Genomic DNA, 20,223 nt, shown 5'->3' on the forward strand with positions numbered 1-20,223 from the left:
GGGAGTTGATGGGAGTCAACCGTGCACAAAAACAAAGGGTAAACAGCGGGGACTTACTGTTGGATGCAGGGTCGGGGCCACAGTTGTGCTTAATACACTTCTGGTTCAGAATTCCCATGAACAGCTGCTGACCGACCAGGGCAAAGATGCTGAGGCAGAAGAGAGTGAGGACCATCACATCTACCAGCTTCTTCACCGAGCGCAGCAGGGCGCCTACGATGACCTTCAGACCTGAGGGCAAGAGACATGTGGGGGACACACCCCTCAGTCCCCCGACCAGACATAGGCAATGGCCAAGAAGGGCTCGGCAAAGGCCTGAGGGCTGTTGGCTGCAGGCTGGACACTGAGAGGTGACCTGCTTATGGTTCTAAAGCCCTGAGTTCCTAGCCTTAGATACCATACCAAAGCACTGAGCCCTAGGTCTTCCCCCCTGCTCTTTGGCTGCCTCGGGGCTGCTTTGAGGAGCTGTGAGGAAACTTGGGGGTGGGAGACCATGTCAGACAGATACAGGAGACTCTCTTGGGGTTGGCTGTGAAGGCACCTCCACGGCTGGGGGTCACAGGAAGCCCACACCGGAGAATGACACAGATGTGTAGTTAACATTTAGTAATTACTGACAACTGTCAAGGCACAGGAAGGGTTGTGAGGCTTCCGTGCAGAAGCAGAGGCGCATGCTAGGGCGAGGAGGGTAAATCTAAATAGTGGAAATGTGTAGGTTGATGCAGGTGAATGCAAACACGTTAGGTCAAATAAGGTGGGGACAAAGCTTTTGTAAGGGGGGAGAGAAAGAAAAGAGAGGAAGAATCAAGATGGAGACAGGGAAGGATGACCCAGATTCAGGTGGTCTTGAATTGCCAAGGTAGCTGGGATGGATTTCTGTAGGCAAATTTATCTTAAGTAGGTGGTGGTTTATATCCTTATCAATTGGTTGTGAGTTTATTGTGTGGATGGACTGTGGATTGAGAATTTAACGTATAAGTCTGATTGTTGGGTTGTGGTTTGTTGAGTCTTGATTTCACTGGGTTGTTGGGAGTGTGGGCAGAGACCATGGTAGGGAGCCTCAATAGGCCAGCCCATGCTGGACTTCGAGAGCCCTGATTACCAGATAGCTGGTACCAGAGAGATGGCGGCTAGCAGAAAGCCGCCGGGAGAGACACTAATTAGAGATAAATTATGGATAGTCCAATGGCCTGCTGGAGCCAGAAGGAGTGAGGGAGCGAGACCGCCAGGGTACAGGCGGGAACCGTTCCGACGGATTTTTATTTTTACCGCAACAGACATGTCCCAGAGGAGTGGCTTAGACCGTCAGTGACGTTAAGGCTCTCTCCTTCCCTTTTACCAATTCACTGGAGAAATATCAGTAAGCACGAGCTACATCCACGGCAAAGATACCAAGGACACAAAGGAGATTGATTATCCTGAGACGCACTGGCAAATGTCTCAGGCTGGGTCTTCAAGCAAAGGCTAGGCAAAGCCCTGATTCATAGCATTTAGAGGTTCCCTTCCTCACCGAGCTGTCTGGTACGGACCCTAATTTCCCCTTCGCCCTGAAGACCTCAAGCTATAAACACACTGCCCCTGGACAGTCTGGGATTCCTACGGAAGCACTGAAGGCCCCCCCAACAGCCAAAACAATGGGTCCTGCGTGGAGGAGCAGTGATGTCGGAATCACCACACTTGATCTCAAACTACACGACAGAGCCATAGTAATGAGGCAGCCAGAGGACTCATGGTCACCAACAAGGCAGAACGCAGGTTCGGGAAATAATGCCACCCCAGTATAGTCACCTCACTTTGACAATGTGTCAGAGACAAACATCAGATAAGGAATATCTAACTCTTCAACACACGATGCTGGGAAAACTGGAGGTCCACAAACAGGATGTCAAAACTCAGTTTGTACTTCTGCACAAAATTCTACTCAAGGTGGATTAGAGACCTTCCTGTAAGACCTGAACCTGTGAATCTGTCAGAGAAAAGTTGAGGAAAATCATTCTCAGTGCATATGTAGGCGGTGAAAAGATGCAGAGGGCTCGGAAGACTGGTCCAGGGACAAGAGCACAGGACAGGGGCAGGCAGGCAGGGAGGCAGCTGACAGAACAGGACAGACCTCTGCCAGTGCAGCTGACAGAACAGGACAGACCTCTGCCAGTGCAGCTGACAGAACAGGACAGACCTCTGCCAGTGCAGCTGACAGAGGAAGGAGGGGGGGGTGGAGAAGCTAAGAAGAACTCAAAAAGTTAAGCACTCATAAAATCAACTAAGTGGGCGAATGAATTCAATAAAAATAAATATTTAATCATTCATTTAGTCATTTATTGTTTATGTGAGACAGTGTTTCTCTGTGTAGAAACCACTGTCCTAAAATAAGAAACATTTAAAATAAGTTCATATGTATTTTAATTTTTCACACCATACTTTAAAAAACAATGCTGTCATAGAATGATTTGATACACTCTTAACCAGAAGACATGGAAAAATTTCAGATCATCGAGCCCTTTTTCTCAAATCGAACTTTTCTTTAAATCACTTTTCCTTAGTAGGTCAGTGTGAGAAGTGCACTTGGTGACCGGCCATGTCTGAATTCTGGTTGTGTTAATGGCCCAGGGGATTAAAAAACTCCCAGTGCCTCAAATGCAGCCTCAGAGGAGTAATGCATGCTGAATTCTTTTGGATGGGACTGGTTCCTGTTATTTCAAAAAGAATAATAAACGCCTGGTCTGTGTATGAAAAAAAAAAATGCTCAGAACCTTTAGCCGTAAGGGAAATGCAAGTTGAAAGTTCACTGAAAGAAAAACACATTTTTTGAGGGGACATGAGTGCGTCAGTGCAGGAGTCACTGCTTGGAGGTTTGCTTCTGGATACCCCTATAGAGGGCTGGAGGAAGGGGAGGGAGGGGAGAGGAGGGATGGTGTGAGGGAGGGAGGGAGACAGAGGGGGAATAAAGGAGGGAGGAAGAGAGAGGAATGGTGTAAGGGAGGGGGAGGGAGGGAAGGAGATGGTGTGAGGGGGGAGGGATGATGTGAGGGAGGGGGAGGGATGGCTTGAGGGAGAGGGAGGGATGGTGTGAGTGGGATGGTGTGAGGGAGGTGGAAGGATGGTGTAGGGAGGGGGAGGGAGGGAGAGAAGAAATGGGAAAGGAGAAGGAGGACCAAAGGTTGAAAATGGAAGGAGGGAAGAGAGGGAAAGAGTCAAGAGGGGGACTACTAAGGCCACCTGTGGAGGGAGAAGGAACCCTTGTATGTTGTTGGTAGGAATATAAACGAGGTGCAGACACGATGGAAATCAATATGGAGGATCCTCAAACACAAACACAGAGCCACCATACAATCTTGCCACACCACTCCTAGGTGTAGGCATATCTGAGGTCAACGTACATTCGAGATATCTGACACCCATATTTAAGGCAGGGTCATCCACGGTAGCAAAACCAGATAGCTGGCTGTCAACTGCCCAACAGGGATACTTGGAACCAAACCCAGTTCTTCTGGGAAAGCAGTAAGAGCTCCTGACTATGGAGCCATCTCTCTCTCACTCCCCGCCACACACACATCCTGAGCTCTGCCTGGTTCGGAAATGTTTTAATGCCAGAGAGCATTTTACCTAAGAGCCAGGCTTACCTGAGATAACTGAAATCGCCTTCAGAGCTCTGAACACTCGGAAGGTACGAAGAGCCGAAAGATTGACTTGGCTGCCCGGAAAACAAGTTGCGATCCTAGAAGACAAAACACAGGGAGAGCCCAGGGCTGCTCAGTGTGGCAACACTGCACGTCTCCACAGAGGCCAGAGATCGGCAGCAGCTGTCTTCCTTGGTCACTGTGCACTTTACTTTTATTTTGAGACAGGGTCTCTCACTGAACCCAGGGCTTACCAAGTGGGCTGAGCTAGCTGGTGGGCAAGCATGGTATCCTTCTGTCTCTGCCTCACTGGAGCTGGCATTACAAGCACAAGCCATCACAAACAGCTGCTTTTATGTGGGCGCTGGGATCCGTCGCAGGAGCCTTGTATGTGCACAGCAAGTACTTTACCAACTGAGCCCTTCCCCCACCCCACCCCCACCCCACCCCCCACCCCTGCTCTGGAGCCTATGCTCCTAATCTCTGAGTCAGGACATCTTCAACAGCCAGGGTATGCAAGCCATGGTCTTCAAACGTAAAACTCGGAGCTGAATGCCGAATAGCACCCCTAGCGCCATCTGTGACTGAAATGAGTAAAACTCAGGCTAAGTGCTAACCACAATGGCTGGCACAAACACCTCCAACAGATAGATGCACTACTGTCACGCTGGCGTGATTTATTGTATTTACTTCATCACTCAGGTGTCAAAACTGTTTGTTTTCCTTAAGAAAGAATCTTAATACTCATCCTATGTCTTCTACAACTAATTCAAAATGGACCCTTGAGGTTGGGGATGTGGCTCAGCCGGTAAAGGTACTAGCTATCCAGGCCTGACAACCTGAGTCCAATGCCCAGAACCCACATAAAAAGCCGGGCATAGCAGCACACATCTGTAATCCCAGAATTCCTATGGCCCTACAGGAAGCAGAGACAGGAGGAACACTGGGAAGTTCACAGACCGGCTGGCCTGGAATATGTGGTACAACAGAAGCAAGAGCCATCCTGTCTCAACAAGACAGATGGTGAGAGCAGACTCCCGGAAGTTGTTTTCTGACCTCCACATGTATCCTGTAGTATGAAAAGTTGGGTGGGGTGGGAGGTCTGGGAAGGAAGCTCAGCCGTTAAAGTGCTTTCCCTGCAAAATTGGGATCCAGTGTCTGGATCCCCAGAACTCATGTAAGTGTTGGGTGGGCGTGGTCAGAAGGCAGAGGCAGGCAATCCCTAGAGCATGCAGAGCAGCCACATCCGTGAGCTCTGGGTTTGATTGAGAGGCCTGCCTGAGTAATAAGATGGGAGAGCAGGTGGATGTTCCTGACGTCAATCTCTGGCTTCCACAAGCACACACACGTCTATGCATACAAAAGACATGTCTCAAAAAAACAACACCACAAACAAACAAAAAGCATACACCCATTCTCTCACTTAAAACCCTTCCCAGCTTCCCGGCTCCCACCCTCCACAGAAAGACTGAACGAACTCCTTGGCTTGGTTTTTAAGACCTGTGATTGTTCCCACCTTACCAATAAGACTCTGCCATCATCCCTCAAACACACACACACACACACACACACACACACACACACACACACACACACACACACACACACACACTGGACTTTAACACAAAGGCCCCCAAGTGGGAAATCACCACCACAATTCACGCAACATTAAACTTAAAAGCCCAAACTAATAAACTTCTGGACCGAAACTCTTTGTGATTTCATAGCAGCCAAAGATACTTCCCAGAGTCCTTGGTTCTCCCTACTTGCTCTGACCCCAGTACTGCAGCCCCTGCCCTGGTAACCTGCCAACCACATTGTAACTAATGTTAATCCCGCCAAGCACATTGTAACTAACATTAATCCTCTCTTTCCTCCTGAGCTGTGAGCCTCCTGAGGCTCTTTTGTTACTTTGTGTTTTATTTTTACAACCCTGTGCTTACAGAGCTTGGCACAAGTGAATGGGGGAAAATGCCTCCGACCAGGGACTTCCTGGTGTTGCTCTGAAGCAACCATTTCTACGCTGAGAGATCCATACAACTCCAGGCCATGCTGCTCTTGTAGATCCACCCAGAGCCCCAAAGGAAGTGAAGGGATGCCTCTACCACCCCAAGTACCTCTCACAAAAATCTTTAACAGTCTTACGCTGTTCCAATGACAATGAAGTCCAGCCAGTTCCATGGATCTCGGAGGAAGGAAAACTCATCCACAATGAAGCCTCTTGCCAATATTTTAATCACAGCTTCTAAAATATAAATCCCAATGAAGACGTATCTACAAAGCAAATCATTCACAAAAAGAATGAATATGATAAATGACGGGGAAAGAGAGGAGCCACCTAGGGATGGGCCTTGGAGGTGGGTATTGGCCTAAGCATGCATGAGGTCCAGAGTTCGAATCCCAGTGCCACATGAACCAGGCTTGGTAGTGCATGCCTGTAGTCAAGTGCTGGTGAGAAGGCTACAAACAGGAGTGTCAGAGAGGCTGGGAAGACGGAATACAAACAGAGAGGGTGAGAGGGGCTGGGGAGATGGCTCAGTGGCTAAGGGAACTGCTCGTTCTTCCAGAGGTCCTGAGTTCAGTTCCCAGAAGCCACACGGAGTCTGACAGCTGTCTGTAACTCTAATTTTGAGGATCCAGTGCCCTCTTCTGATATCCATGTGGTGTACGGACACACATGCAAGCAAAACTGTACACCTGAAATATGTAAATGAAAATAAAATAAATAAATACTCTAAGTATAGAAAAATAAAGTTGAAAGTAAAAGACAGAGCGTGATGTACCACACAAAGGCTGGTAATAAAATTGAAACGCCAATTCCCAGTGTAAAGAAATATTTTTTTTTAAAAATTTTCATTTCACTTAATCTTACTATGTGAGCAAGACTGACCTTGAACTCATAATCTTTCTGCCTCTGCTTCCAAAGTTCTGGGACTCATATAAAGAACTATTTTTGAAGATTACCTTTACCTAGGCGTGTGTGTGCGTGTACACATGTGGGCACTGCACACACATGCAGGTTACTCAGAGACCAGGGGAGGCTGTCAGATTCCCCGAGAGTTGGACCTATATGCAGTTGTGATCTATCCGATGTGGGTGCTGGGACCTGAACCAGGTTCATTTCAAAAGCAGCAAGTGACCTTCTGTCTGCTGAGCCTTCTTCCCAGCCACCATGAAATATGTGTAATTTTTAAATGCATTTTTTTAGATCGAGTCTCACTAAGCAGTCCAGGCTTCCCTCAAGTTTCTGACCATCCTGCTCCATCTCCTGACTGCCAGGAAGAATTTCAGGCTTCTGTCACTAGGCCTGGCTAAGAAGATAAACATTTGACCACAGAAATTTTTGAATGTAAAATGTGATTTGATTGGTTCCTAATGCTTACGGTGGCAGAATAAACTGATACAAACTTTTCAGAAAATATTTGGTATATGAATATGTGCTTAAAATATAAAATGTAGATATATTAACTATATGAGCAAGATACAAATATAAAATATGAACACATACTTAAAAGCGTTGTGACACATATTTGATCCAGGAAAGCCATTTCTAACCATCTATCCTGAGGGGAAAAAAATAACAATCTAAAAGTAACTTTATATAAAAAGATGGCTGTGAAGATGCTAACACTAAAATGCTAGAGGCTTTGCGTAATTACGGTTTACCATGTAAACTGTCATATATCAAAATAGATCCTTGTAAAGCTTTGTGAACACAAAGAATTTAAAATCCAGACACAAGAAATGTATGTGGTTGGAGGGCAGGCATAGGATCTAAACACATTCACTTATGAAGTTACCAAAGAATAAATCAGGACAAGTTTGTGTGTGCCGTTTACCACAAATACTTTAAATTCTTCCAAAGACTTTTTTTTTTCCTATCTACAAAAATAAAATCCGCTCTCCCAGCATTTATGTTGGGGAAGTGAGATCCACTCCTACACCCCCACACCCCCACCCCTGCTCATCTCCAACTTAAGACACTTGTTCTTTAAAGCATACTTTTGGGGGTTGCGGGGGGGGGTGTGTTTGGGGATTTTTTTGGTTTTGTGGTTTTGATTTTGGAGAAGGGTTTTACTGTAGCCCAGGCTGGCCTGAAGTTCAATTATCTATCCGAAGATGTCCTTGAACCTTCTGATCCTCCAGCCTTACCTCCCGAGTGCTGAGACCACAGTGTGAACCTCTGTGCTGCTTCTGCAGTGCTGAAGACAGAACCAAGGGTTTCAAGCAAGCATTCTACCAAGGGAGCCGCATCCCGAGCCCCTCGGCAAGACTTCAGGGTTTGTGGACACAGGGACGATACTCACTCGGGAATGTCGTTGTCGAAACTTCTCTCCATAGAATTCGCCATGAACATACAGTTGATGATCACCGTGCAGATGATGAACATGCTAAAGACTGTGCCAGGACCCGTTAAGGCGAGACACCGCAGGAGGCGACAGACTGCCATTGTGGTGGGGATCTCTGAGCTTGCGCACAAACACATCTGTTCTCTGTGAGAGCTGCCTCTGGACCTCTAAAGAAGGCTTGGAGGTAGATTTAACCCGCCCTGGGTCCCTGGGTCGGGGATGTTTGTAGCTCAGTTGGAAGAGCATTTACCCAGCATGCACAGCGGGTCCTCAGCACTGCAGGAACCAGGCATGGCAGCTCATACCTCAGCACCATGAACAGCAATAGTTCTACATCCTCCTTGGGTCACAGAGAGTCTGAGGACAGCCTGGACTTTTGAGACCCAGGTGCCGTGTGATCTAGGGACTCCCCACAGAGTCAGACTCAGGCAGACTTAGCTGAAACTGCAGCCGTAACTGGTTTATCCTCATCCCATCCCTTGCGGCGGCCGTGGCAGCATGAGAGGGCGAAGCCCAGAACTTGATGCACGCTAAGCAGGCGCACCACCTGCTGGGCCCTTCCTCTTTGCCTTCCTGCTTCCTTTCCTCCTTCTCCAGAGAGTTCTTCTCTACTGTACCCCTGAAATAAGAGTTCCTACCACAGACCCTGTTTCCAGGAACTAGGTGTACGGTTAGTTCCACATTGGCTTCCCTCTCAGGTCTAAAATGGCCTAACCTCTTCTGTGCTCACTTAGACTCAAATGCCTGGGCATGTCTCCTGAAGCTGATGCTCCTGGGCCACAGCTGCTCACACACTCACATGCTCGTGCACACACATGTACACACACACACACATGTGCACACACTCACAACACACACATGCACACACACATGTACACACACAGATGTGCACACACTCACAACACACACACACACTCACAACACACACACTCACATGCTCATGCACACACATGTACACACACACATGTGCACACACTCACAACACACACACACACACACACACACACACACACACACAGGAGCACTTTGAGAACAAAGACTATTTGCTTCCACTGAAAATGGAGCTGGTCAAGGGCTGGCCTAGCATACTGAAGCCCCATGTTCAACCCCCGGCACTGCATAAACGGTGCGTGGCGGCATGTTCCTATAATCCCAGAACTTGGGAGGTGGAGGTGGGAAGATCAAACTTTGAGGTTATCTTCTGCTACATGGGGCTTTCAAGGATAGCCTGAGCTACAAGACCCTGACTCAAACTAACAGTAATAGTAGCAACAGAGCACACACGGACCCCTGGGGATCACACTAGTTTCCCGGCCTGGACTTGGAGAAAGGATATGAATGGACAGAGATACGAATCATTAAGCTTCTGAGGGGATTAAAAGGCCCCAGAATGAACAAGGCCCTCTTGGCGCTGAAGCGATAAATTGTTCTCTTCTTGTTCAACACCATGAATGTCTGTGAAGAAAAATCACAACGTGAAAATATTAACACACCGGCTAGACAGCATTCTTCCAAGACCCATTAGAAAAAGTTCTAGGGAAACCACATCCAGAGCCCTAATAACAGCAGTCTCTGGTGGCAGAATTATTGACCCTGAGACTCTGGAGGCCAGCTGCTCCCATCGGCCTCAAGATGAGCATTGTGCTGTGGGCCGTTTACATCACAGGACACACTGGAGAGCACAGCCTTGAAGCCCTAGAAGCCAGGGTATGGTATCATATCTGGGCAAGGAAATCTTTGGTGCTGACATTCACAGTACGTATGTATAGAGTCAGGACTAGGAGGAGAATACACAGAAACTGAGCTTAAACAGCCGCATGCACGTAGCCAGCCTCTTAAAAGGCTACCATTCTGAAAGAAATGTTTGCAATTTGTCTTAAGCTACAAAGAGACTCTATGGGTATGCAGCAGGTGTGAGCAGCTCTAATGAAATAACCAATCTGCTTCTAACCTTTAAACTACTTCAGGGGCTGGCGAGAGGGCTTAACAGGTGAAGGTGCTTGCCACCAAATCTGGAGAACCGAGTTCAACCCGGAGGACCCATATGATGGTAGGAGGGAAATGATTCTGGGCAATTTGTCCTATGACCGTCACACATGTGCTAAGACATCATACAACACACACACACACACACACACACACACACACACACACAGAAAAATTAATTAATTGATTAAATAAACAAATGCAGACTGTTCCAAGGAAAAAGTCACCAGGTGTGACTCAGTGAGATGTATAATGTTGATGGTTTTTGTGCATCTCTGTGAAAGGACTGTCTGGATTGTGTTAATTAAGGTGGGAAGACCCAAAATGTGGGCAGCCTCACCCCACAGTCTGGAGTCCCAACTGAGTAAAAGGAAGTGAGCTGAGCACCAGCGTTCATCTCCTTCTGCTTCCTGACTGCAGGAGCCGTGTGACCTGCCACCATGCACTCCAGCTGCCTCCTGCTCCTGACCTCACAGACTATAGCCCTCAAGGCGTAAGTCAAAATTAATACTTCCTCCATTACGTCGCTTCATGTCAGGGGTTTGTCCCAACTACAGAGAGAGTAACTAACACACAAAGACCTCCTCTCAGCCCCCAACACACACAGGGCAGATCTACCTGTGGTCATTGCCTGAGGAAGGAGGTGGGCACTGCCCCTGTGCATGGAGGTTTAGCCATCTGTCAGGGATGGGGCCTCTACTGGCCCTTAGAAGCAGGTCTACAGATGCTGGACACAGGGCAGTTCTGCCAGATGACGAGTCCCCCCTCTACAGAGCCCAGTGGGCTACCTTAGTTTCCCTTCTGTCGCTCGGACGAAGCTCATTATCAGAAGCTTCTTGTGGGTAAAGGATTTGCTCAGCTCACACATCCCGGTCACAGTCCATCATGACAGGAAGTCAGGGCAGGAACCTGGAGGCAGGAACTGAAGGGAAGGTATGGAGGAGCACTGCTTGCTGGCTTGTTCCCCACGGCTTGCCCAGTTTGCTTCCTTAGACACCACAGGACCACTTACCCAAGAGTGGTACCTCTCACAGTGGGCTGGGCCCTCCCACACCAGTCACTAATCAGGAAAGTGACCCCACAGACTTGTCCACGGGCCAATCTCACGAAGGCATTTTCTCAAACCAACCAGCCTATGCACTGTGCTCTGTTCTTCCTCCTGACACGTGTCCCTGAGCAGCTCTGGACAGCAGCTTGTCACTCACTAGCTTCTGCCATCCACCCCAAACTCTCCCTTTGACAGCTGATCTGCTCTCCTTGCTGCTCTGAGGATGACAGATCACAGAGTGAGGGCCATTCTGGTACCCCATTCTGCTGCTCCTTTGGTGTGAGGGGAAATCCCACTTAACCTCGTGGTCTAGCATGTTCTCAGGTTAGAGGGCAAAGCTAGAAGAGTAGTGTAGCATAGGCTCTACACCAGAGCATTCTAGCCACCTCCTTCCCATCAGGGAGTTGCTGGACACACTGACCTGGAAGCCATCTGTCTGCAAGGGAAAGTAGGGCCACAGTGTCTGTCAGTCTTACGGCCATGGGGCTCCTTCAGTGCTGGGAGTCTATGAGCCCAAGACTTGTTAAAAGGGCTCTGTGCCCTTCCTTTGAGTAAACAGACCATTTCAGGACTGAGAATGACCTTCTCTTTGAGGACAGCCACCCCCGATGCCACAGAGAGGATGGCCACCCCTGATGACAAGGGGAAGACAATCACGGCCAATGACAGGGAGGTACAGTACAGCTCTGCCCCTGTGTACTCTGGCTCTTCTGGAGATTCCTCTCATTGCTTTAAATATTTCAGCTAATGGTGCATTTAACAACACTTGCCAGGGCTTTAATAACTAGAAGGATAAGGACCAGCTCCTCCTACCTGCTCTCGGACTCATCTCCACCTCTCTCCTCTGTAGGAGCCTCTAAAGGAGGGGGACGCTAAGTTGCCAAGAGCTAAAGAACTCTTGAGATTCGTTTCCAGTTGTCTGACCTTATAAACCTTCCATTCTTCATCTGTAGGGTAGAGCACTCTCTCATCACTGTCGAACACACATACCACATGAGACCATAGGTGTGCAGGGCTCAAAACATACCTTCCAGATCAAAGGACAAGCCCAGACTAGGAAGGAAGGAAGGGGCCCTAAAACCAGAACCTGCCCTCCAGGAGTCTGAAGCTCACAAGCTATTGCCTGTCCTGCCGGCTTCCTACCCAGCTCCAGGACAAAGAGAATTCTCCTGACTAACTCTCCTCTGACAACCATGTCTCCAAGAGATGCCTGGGAGTCTGGGGCACAATGAAAGAAGAAACAAAGAAGTGGGGTGTCTTTTTTTCTCCTTCTTCTCTCTGTCCCTTCCACATATATTCCCAATTTCCTCTAAATGGCCCATCCCCATTTGGTCTGGCAACTCTAGTGTCCCACTTCCAGACCATGCACCCAGGAAACGACTCTTAAGAGGTCACAGGTGTCAGCAAAAGGTGGTCTTAGCACCATGGTCGTTATACTAAAAGTTTTCCCAAGCTCCCAGACCTGGTCTAATGAGGGACTTTCCAACCTCTGCTGACCCATGAAGACAGCAAGGACAATTGGGTCTTTCCAAAGAAGGAATCCCCTCAGAGGACTGGGGGTGGCCTCACAGCCCAGGATTTCAAGGAGCCAAGGAGAGCCCAGGAATCAGACTTCCTCATTCTGAAGTCATTCTAGAATTTACAGCAAGAATTGCATCTGAGAGGGCTGGAGCGATGGCTCCGTAGTTAAGAACACTGGCTGCTCTTCCAGAGGACTTGGGTTCAATTGCCAGCACCTACATGGCAGCTCGCAACCATGTGTAACCCCAGTTCCGGGGACCTTACCCCCTCTCCCAGCCTCCATAGGCACTGCACGTACATGGTACCTAGACACACCTACAGACAAAAACACCCACACACACAGATAAAAACTAATTTGGAAAAAGAAGAATTCCCTCTAGGGGGTGGTGAGGTCACTCAGCAGCTGAAGACACTTGCCAAGCGGGAGAGGCGGACCCCAGGGTGCATACGGTAGGAGAGGTCCAACTCTGAAATCATCCTCTGTCCACACACATACCCATGACACATGCACATACACATTCATACACAAAGATAAATAAATAATTGTTTTTTTAAAAAAGCAGAATTATAGGTCGTGGGTAAACCATGGAGGCTTCCATAGGTTGCTGTAAGGGTCGCGTAGAGTTGCACGCGCTCACTTGATTAACAGGGACCCAGCTTTCAATGGCTGAGCACCTACCTTACATCAACTATCAGCCTGACCTTCGTTAATCTCACTTAACAGCTTAGAAAGCCTACATACGGTCCAAATGTTTTGGGAGGTGATGCTCTTGCTGAAAGGGACGTCCCTTCCCCTTCCCGGTACAGCGCTGTGAATTGTTGATGTCAGTTTGAGTCACAACTTAAAAGGTGCTTCCACTGTATGTCTTGCCTTGGAGTAGGGAGATCAGACATTGTTCCCACTCTAGACATAGGAAGTGAGGATCTGGGTGTACATTTGTCTGGAGTCATGAAGCCAGGCTCAAGGGAGGCCCGACTTCCTGTCCTGACTGACCACCATGTTCTTTTTGTTCATAACTGTTTCCTGTGCTGACCTTTTAACCTTTCGGCACAGTCTGCCTCATCTCTTTCTTTTTCTTAGAGGAAGCAAGTAAGAGCTACAGAGATGGGATGATGGCAAAGGAAAGGAGGTGTGCCTGCCTGCCACTGACCCAGATTCAGAAACTGAATTCAGAGACCCAGTAATGCATGTGTGAGCACAGGGAAGGGACACCCCACCTGCATGTGAACATACCTTATGGTCTTTGTAGAATGGGTCCAAGTCTTCCAGGGGCTTCGCTACAAGCTCAGGGGGAATGTCACCATAAAGCTTAGGTAACTTCCTGGAGGCCTTTAGGTCAAGCTGAGGCCGAGGCTGGGGCTCAGCTGCCGCCTTGTCTTTGGATTTCTTCCTCTCCTTTTGGATAGCAATCCGCTTCTCTATGGCAGCCAGAGAGTCGGAAGTGAAGGGGCGGAAATTCCGCTCGTCCGGGAAGATCACCGGGTAGTACCTCTCCTCCATCTTCACCCTTGACACAGAAACACAGCTCTCAGGATGGGGATGGCACTCAGCTTGCTCTGGGGCTCACCCTCAAGGGATAGTGTCCTGAAAGGCTACAGAAATGGGTGCTGAGGTGCCAAGGTCTGGGTATCGACTCTCTGTGGGGTAGACTAGAAAGGGCTGCCACACTGGCAGGGCAGAACCTTGGGGCATAGCATTGACAAGGGATAGGAGGAACTGGCAGATATCTTCTGTATGCTTAAGGGTCCTGGGTGTATATATTGTAAGCTGGTCCTCTGGAAAAAGCAGCAAGTGCTCTTAACCACTTAGCCATCTCTCCAGCCCCAAGAGTTAGCATCTGGACACACAGTCACCTTCAAACAATGCTTTAAAAGAATTGGGGAAATAAAGGTGCCAAAGCCATAAAAAACTGATGACCAGACTCCAGGTATGTGTGAGGGCCAGGAGACCTATCTCCACAGCAACGGTAGAGAGAAAGAACAAAAAGACCACGTGCTTGACACCTTCCCGAGTCCACCGCATAGGTCCATAGGTCTCTAAGATAGAACTGCCGAATATACATTGTTGCTGAGACGAGAGCTACAGTTACAGAGAGTGAAACACACTGTCCATGGTATATCTGTTGGATCTGCTGTAATGCCACACTCTTGGGAGACCCACTGGAAAAGAAATACCCTCTGGATCTAACATAGATTGCATTGATTCAAAATGCATTTATGAAAAGAAGTAACAAAGGGGTTGGAGAGACGGCTCAGGGGGTAGAGGTGCTTGCCACTAAGGCGGATAAGCTAAGCTCACTGCCCTAGACCCATGTGGTGGAAGGAGAGAACCAATTAGTAAGTTGTCTTCTAACTTCCACACCATGCCATGGAATACAGAGGTGGGGAGGGATGCAACAAAATTTTGTTTAAGATGTAACAAGGAAACTACTACAAAATGCCGTTTGAACTAGCCCAAACCTCAGGGCGCATCTTTAAGAGAAACCTGTTCCTAGAATGACTCTCACATGAAAGCAGAAAATGGGGCTGGAGCGATGGTTCAGTGGTTAAGGGCTATGACTGGAACCCAGAGGACCAGGGTTCAAATCCCAGCACCCACACAGTGGTTCATAATGATCCACAAACCCAGCTCCGAGGGATCCAACACCATCTTCTGGTCTTGGGTGCTTCATACACGTAGTGTACAGACATACGTGTAGACAGAACACAGGTACCTATAAGACAGTTGTTTTAAAAAAAATTAAAGTGTTTTAAAGTAAAACATATGTCTATACAGACACAGCGGTTGATCCCAACACTGGGATATAATGAAGACAGTGAAAGAAGGCAGCAGACTGCTCCAAGGGTCAGAGAGTCACCAGCAACCAACCCAAGAGAGGTCGCAGTGGACGGAATGTCAAGATTTCAAAACAATTCGTTTCTAAAAGATCAATGGATTGCAGAAAATCGTGGAACAATTAAGAAAGACAAAATAGGATGTGGACAGGAATTCATTGCAAAGATGGACATTTTCAGAAGCAAAGAGGGTCTTGGAAAGGAAATGCTTGTTGAGCTAATAAAGATACCTGAGCAGAGAGCCCCACGTGGGGTCAAGCTCAGTCTAAAGAAGGAGATTTCAGGACTTAAACACAGTGACGAATCAGAGAAACCAGGCAGTAATAAAGAAAAAAAAACAAAAAAACAAAAAAACAACTAAGAAATTACGGAAGAAACATGAAAGAACTCTAGAGGGCAGAAGCAAGAGGACCAGAAGTTCAGGGTCATCCTTGGCTACATGGTGAGTTTGAGGTCAGCCTGGGCTACATGAGATTCTGTCTCAAAAATAGAAGACTGGAGTTACATATTATTGTGCTGAAGACATGAAGAAATAGACAAAAGACACAGAGCACTCTTTAGGAAAATGGTAGGCAAACAAGAAAATACCCTCCCAAATCTTGGGAAAGATAAGGTCACACAGGTATAAGAAGCATCTAAACATAACCAGGTAAGACCTTCCCCGTGTCATTTTGTATCTATGCACAACAAAGAACTGAAGGAGAAACGACTGCCTCTCGAAAGAGGACTCCAGTAGCTAAGACAATGATAGGAAGAACTGACAACTGGGATTTTATCAATCTAAAATGTGTCTGCATAACAATGGGAAAATAAGCAGAGTTGGGCAGATAGCCTACAGAATGGGAGAAAATCTTTCCTGGCCATTCGTCCAACACAGGATTAGTATCCAGCATGTATAAAGAAGGTAAACACCAAGGGAACAAATTAGACAGACGATCAAGAAGTGGGCAAAAGCTTCCTATCCCGGCTGCCATCAAAGAGCAGCAGCCAGGGCCCTGCGCTACCCCATGGCCAGGGGCCTCAACAAGGGCCACGGTTGATGAAGACCGTCACGCCAAGACGCAGTGGGCGCCGCGGGCTCCAAGCCACCACTGGCGCCTCACCAAGCACACCAAGTTCCTGTCAGACATGATCCAAGAGGTGTGCAGCTTCGTGTCACCCTACAAGCGGCACGCCATGGAGTTGTCCAAGGACAAGCGCGCACTCAAGTTCATCCAGAAGAGGGTGGGAGTGCGCATCTGCGCCAAGAGAAAGTGGGAGGAGCTGAACAACGTGCTGGCAGCCATGAGGAAGGGTTGATGAACCCTCCCCCAATATAAGATCGTTCCAACAACAACAACAACAACAACAAAAGTGGGCAAAGGATGACACAGACCCTCGAAAGAGTAGGTAGTACAAGTGACTGATAATACATAGGGAAAGTGTTCGCCATCCTTACCCACCAAGAAAATGCCAATCAAAGATGTACTGAGATCCCATCTAAGGCTGGAGATACTCTTCAATGGTGGAACGTTTGCCTAGCAGGGGTTGGGCCCTAATTTAATCCCCGTATGGGGGGGGAAGGAAGGGAGAAAAGGAGGGAGGGAGGGAAGGAGGGAGGGAGAGAAGGAGGAAGACCAATTAGATTGCGTACCACTTAAGACAAAAGCAAAGAATGCTCAGGCGCTTGGGAAATCGAACCTCACCCACTGCAGGTGGGAACGGAAACCACTTAAGTCACGGTGAAATCAGAGTGGAGGCTCCAACGAGACTAGAGCCACAGTACGAACCAGATACAGCACGCCTAATTTCACACCCTAACAACTCGAGGACAGCATCCGACAGAGAGACCCACACGCCCGCAGTTACTGGGCCACCCTTCACGGTATCCAGCTTTGGGGATCCACCTCAAAGCTCAGCAACCGACAAGTGCGCCTTTGAATGAAATCTGCGTGTGTTGCTCGACGGTAAATTAGAATGAGAACGCGCTGCCTGCAGCAAGACAGGTTGGACTGGAGACAACCATGTTCAGTGACATCAGCCAGACGAAGGCAAGAATTACATTTTTACTCTCCGATGCGGATCCGGGTGGGGGGATAAAGAGGGTAATTGAGGAAGAGGAAAGAAATGAGAGAGTCACGAGCAGGGTCAAAGGGTATTATTTGCACATATGAAAACACAATGACGCCCACAGTCCCGTGCAGTCAACATGCAGTAACAAAAATATTAAAGAATAAATAAACAGAAAAATACGAATGGCAAAGCAGGAAGGACCAGAGGAGGGGGAGAAGCAACTCAGTAAACTCTCCCTTCTTCCTCTCGCCGACAGACACTTGTGACTTCTACTTAAGCTTGGTAAATGAAGAAATTGGGGATTCAGACGCCAGTGGCCAGAAGTAAATGCTGAATTGGTAACAGCGAGGCCTCACAAAGAGGTGAAGTGGCCCTGAAGAGCTGATGTTATTGGGTCTGTGTCCTAGACCGTGGGAGCCCCAGCACAAAGGCACTGGTGTCTGCACACAGGCTCTGGGCTCCATTTAGAGTCTCTCAAAGTCACATGACCCACTGTGCTGCACCAGCTTGTCCTTCATCCTCTCACCCTGCTCCATCATGCCCTGAGGTGACCCACATTTAGCTCAAGGGTTGGACTCCCTTGTACTCAGGTTGTGTCTAGACAGTAAACGCACTCACAGGTAACCCTGAGGGGAACGGAGAGGGGTCAGGCACATCCTCCTGCCTCTTTCTGGTCCTAGCCATCAGCCCCACGGGTAGGTTGCCATCTGCATGTGTCTCTGTCCGGTCCTGCCTTCCCTAACCCTTGTGATGTGGCGTGTTATAGCCCCCACCCTCACCAGACAAGAACTGCTCATTTCTGTCCCTGAGAACTGCCTGCACCTTCTTACAAGGTCCCTTTCATAAAACAGTCCCAAAATGCCCAATTTGGAGAGCCATCTGCTTCCTGCTGCAGCTAGTAAAGCCATTCATTCAATAAGGTTTAGAAAACACAAACAGGAAATGATCACAAGCCACAGCCGCCCAACACATGCAGGGTTAATGCTCTCCTTTTCACGGTCATGTAAAACATGACCGTCATTGTCGCTTGCACGCAACTGTACATGGTCACCTGCTCACTGAGCCCCGAGTGACAAACACTTTAACGGACTCAGATGCCGTTTAACAGTGCTTAACCTGTTCCAGGTGAAACTGTGGGCGTGTAGCCTGCATCATCTCATGCTGGTCTTGGAACGGTCTCGTGAAGCAAATGTCCTTCTGCCTTCTCGGAGGAGGGTTCCCAACTAGTGGACTGCTTTCATTTTCTCTCTAGGCAGGTGTCTGGTCAGACCCTCACACTTTACAGAAATGTCTGGGACATCATGAAAGGTTGGCAACCTGCCCACCAGACTCACTTAGGAGGGTGAGCCGTAGAATGTCCATGTCGTAGAATGTCACCGGTCACACGGACATTCATGAGTTAACAGTGACTGTAAGCTAAGCTCTCCTCCGATTATTTGTGAAAATCTAAAAGGTAAGCAGCATCGCAACATGGCAACCTGACACAAGAAGGCACCGAGGCTTAGAGAAGTCAAAAGCCTTGCCTGGGGTCCTGTATGCACGTTCTGGAGACCCTCGGGCCCAATTTCCAGGTCTCAAGCTCTCGGCTGCCCTGGAATTCCACCAAGTTGGTCAAACCCGAGGAAGGCAGGAGCACACAGTCAGGAGGAGAAAGCCACCCAGTCTCCAGTAGGGCTGACAAGGTCTTTGGCTCCCGCACGGTGTGTGACAGGCCCCCTCCCATCTTTGTCACAGGCATCCCACTGCCCCCTACCAGGTCACCTCACCCATCCACCCTGACAGGCAGGCTCCACGGTACCTCCTTGTCCACACTGCATGGTGGGCTGACCAAGTTCTTAGCCATGGTTACCACTAAGTCATTAATGTGTACTAATGTAGATTGCAACGGAAAGAACGCCACCTCCCCATCAATAGATTCCATAAGAAAACCAAGAAGCAAGTGGGCAGACGTTCACACAAGGACCCCTGTCCAAAGCCAGCCACAAGAAACCACTCTCCGACCAAGAAACCGCACGGTGATTTCTGATTAAGTGTGCATGAGGAGCCCAGAAAATATTTAGATTGGTACCAGAACCTCAGATTTCGGTAAGACTCAAGCATACCTTGTCTAGAAAACACCACCTGCTCACATCAAGCCCCCAGGCTGGTGAGGACCTGTCAGAGTGGGGCAGCCCCTCCTGCCAACTCCTCCCCACTCTGTGAGACGCGATGATGGGCTCTAATACCTGACCAGGCATCTCCCACCTGGTCTCCACCTCTGATTTCAATGGGATATGGTCACAAAGGGGCTTGATCTCAGTCTGACACAAACACACGAAGGTCTCTAAATACCAAGCCCTAGACTGAAAAGAGAGGATTGGGATCCTCCCAGCCCAGAAGGCTTACCTGTCTTCCTGGTGCGGAGGATCAGGGCACCGTATGGCTCCAGAGATTCTCACTCTGGGCAGTAGGCTAGAGCTCTGGGAGGGGCAGCTGGGAAGCTGGGTGGAGCGCAGGGAGGACAGCAAACGGGAAGGGAGCCAAAGTGATTTTAGAGTCGTGAAGGAAGCCTTGTAACCAGAGAAGTGACTGAGAGAGTACTTACATCTTGCCTTTAATCAGTGCTTAATCTAACTCTGCAAAAAGCATCATTAATAAAGAAACAGGTTGGTTTTTTTTTTTTTTTTTTTTTTCTCCTTAGCCTCATCCAAGAGTGTGAGGGAACAGAAAATCCTCTCAGAAAAGCTACCTTGGGCCCTGCCGGCCACCTGAGCCGGGCTGTTGAACCCCACATAACATGCTGCCCCTTGTGAGGAACCCAGTCAGAATCCTCCTG

General features: G+C 48.6%; 1 protein-coding gene across 2 annotated transcripts in view; it reads right to left on the reverse strand.

The window, feature by feature from the left end:
• Scn11a (sodium voltage-gated channel alpha subunit 11) overlaps positions 1-19,831 on the reverse strand; it is a 72,212-nt gene extending 52,381 nt beyond the window's left edge. Inside the window, exons 1-7 of one of the 2 annotated variants that reach the window (XM_032911129.1) lie at positions 19,794-19,831; positions 13,756-14,029; positions 9,303-9,421; positions 7,925-8,017; positions 5,763-5,891; positions 3,621-3,715; positions 58-231 (exon numbers count right to left, since the gene is read on the reverse strand). In XM_032911129.1, the coding sequence (XP_032767020.1) occupies positions 58-231; positions 3,621-3,715; positions 5,763-5,891; positions 7,925-8,017; positions 9,303-9,421; positions 13,756-14,022 (877 nt within the window). In that variant the 5' untranslated portion in view covers positions 14,023-14,029; positions 19,794-19,831. Of the gene's footprint in view, positions 1-57; positions 232-3,620; positions 3,716-5,762; positions 5,892-7,924; positions 8,018-9,302; positions 9,422-13,755; positions 14,030-19,793 lie in introns of those variants that run through there. The other variant, XM_032911130.1, reaches the window with a different exon arrangement.
• Between the last annotated feature and the right edge of the window lie 392 nt (positions 19,832-20,223).

The sequence above is a fragment of the Rattus rattus genome, chromosome 8 (assembly GCF_011064425.1).
Source record: "Rattus rattus isolate New Zealand chromosome 8, Rrattus_CSIRO_v1, whole genome shotgun sequence".
Taxonomy (NCBI): Eukaryota; Metazoa; Chordata; class Mammalia; order Rodentia; family Muridae; genus Rattus; species Rattus rattus.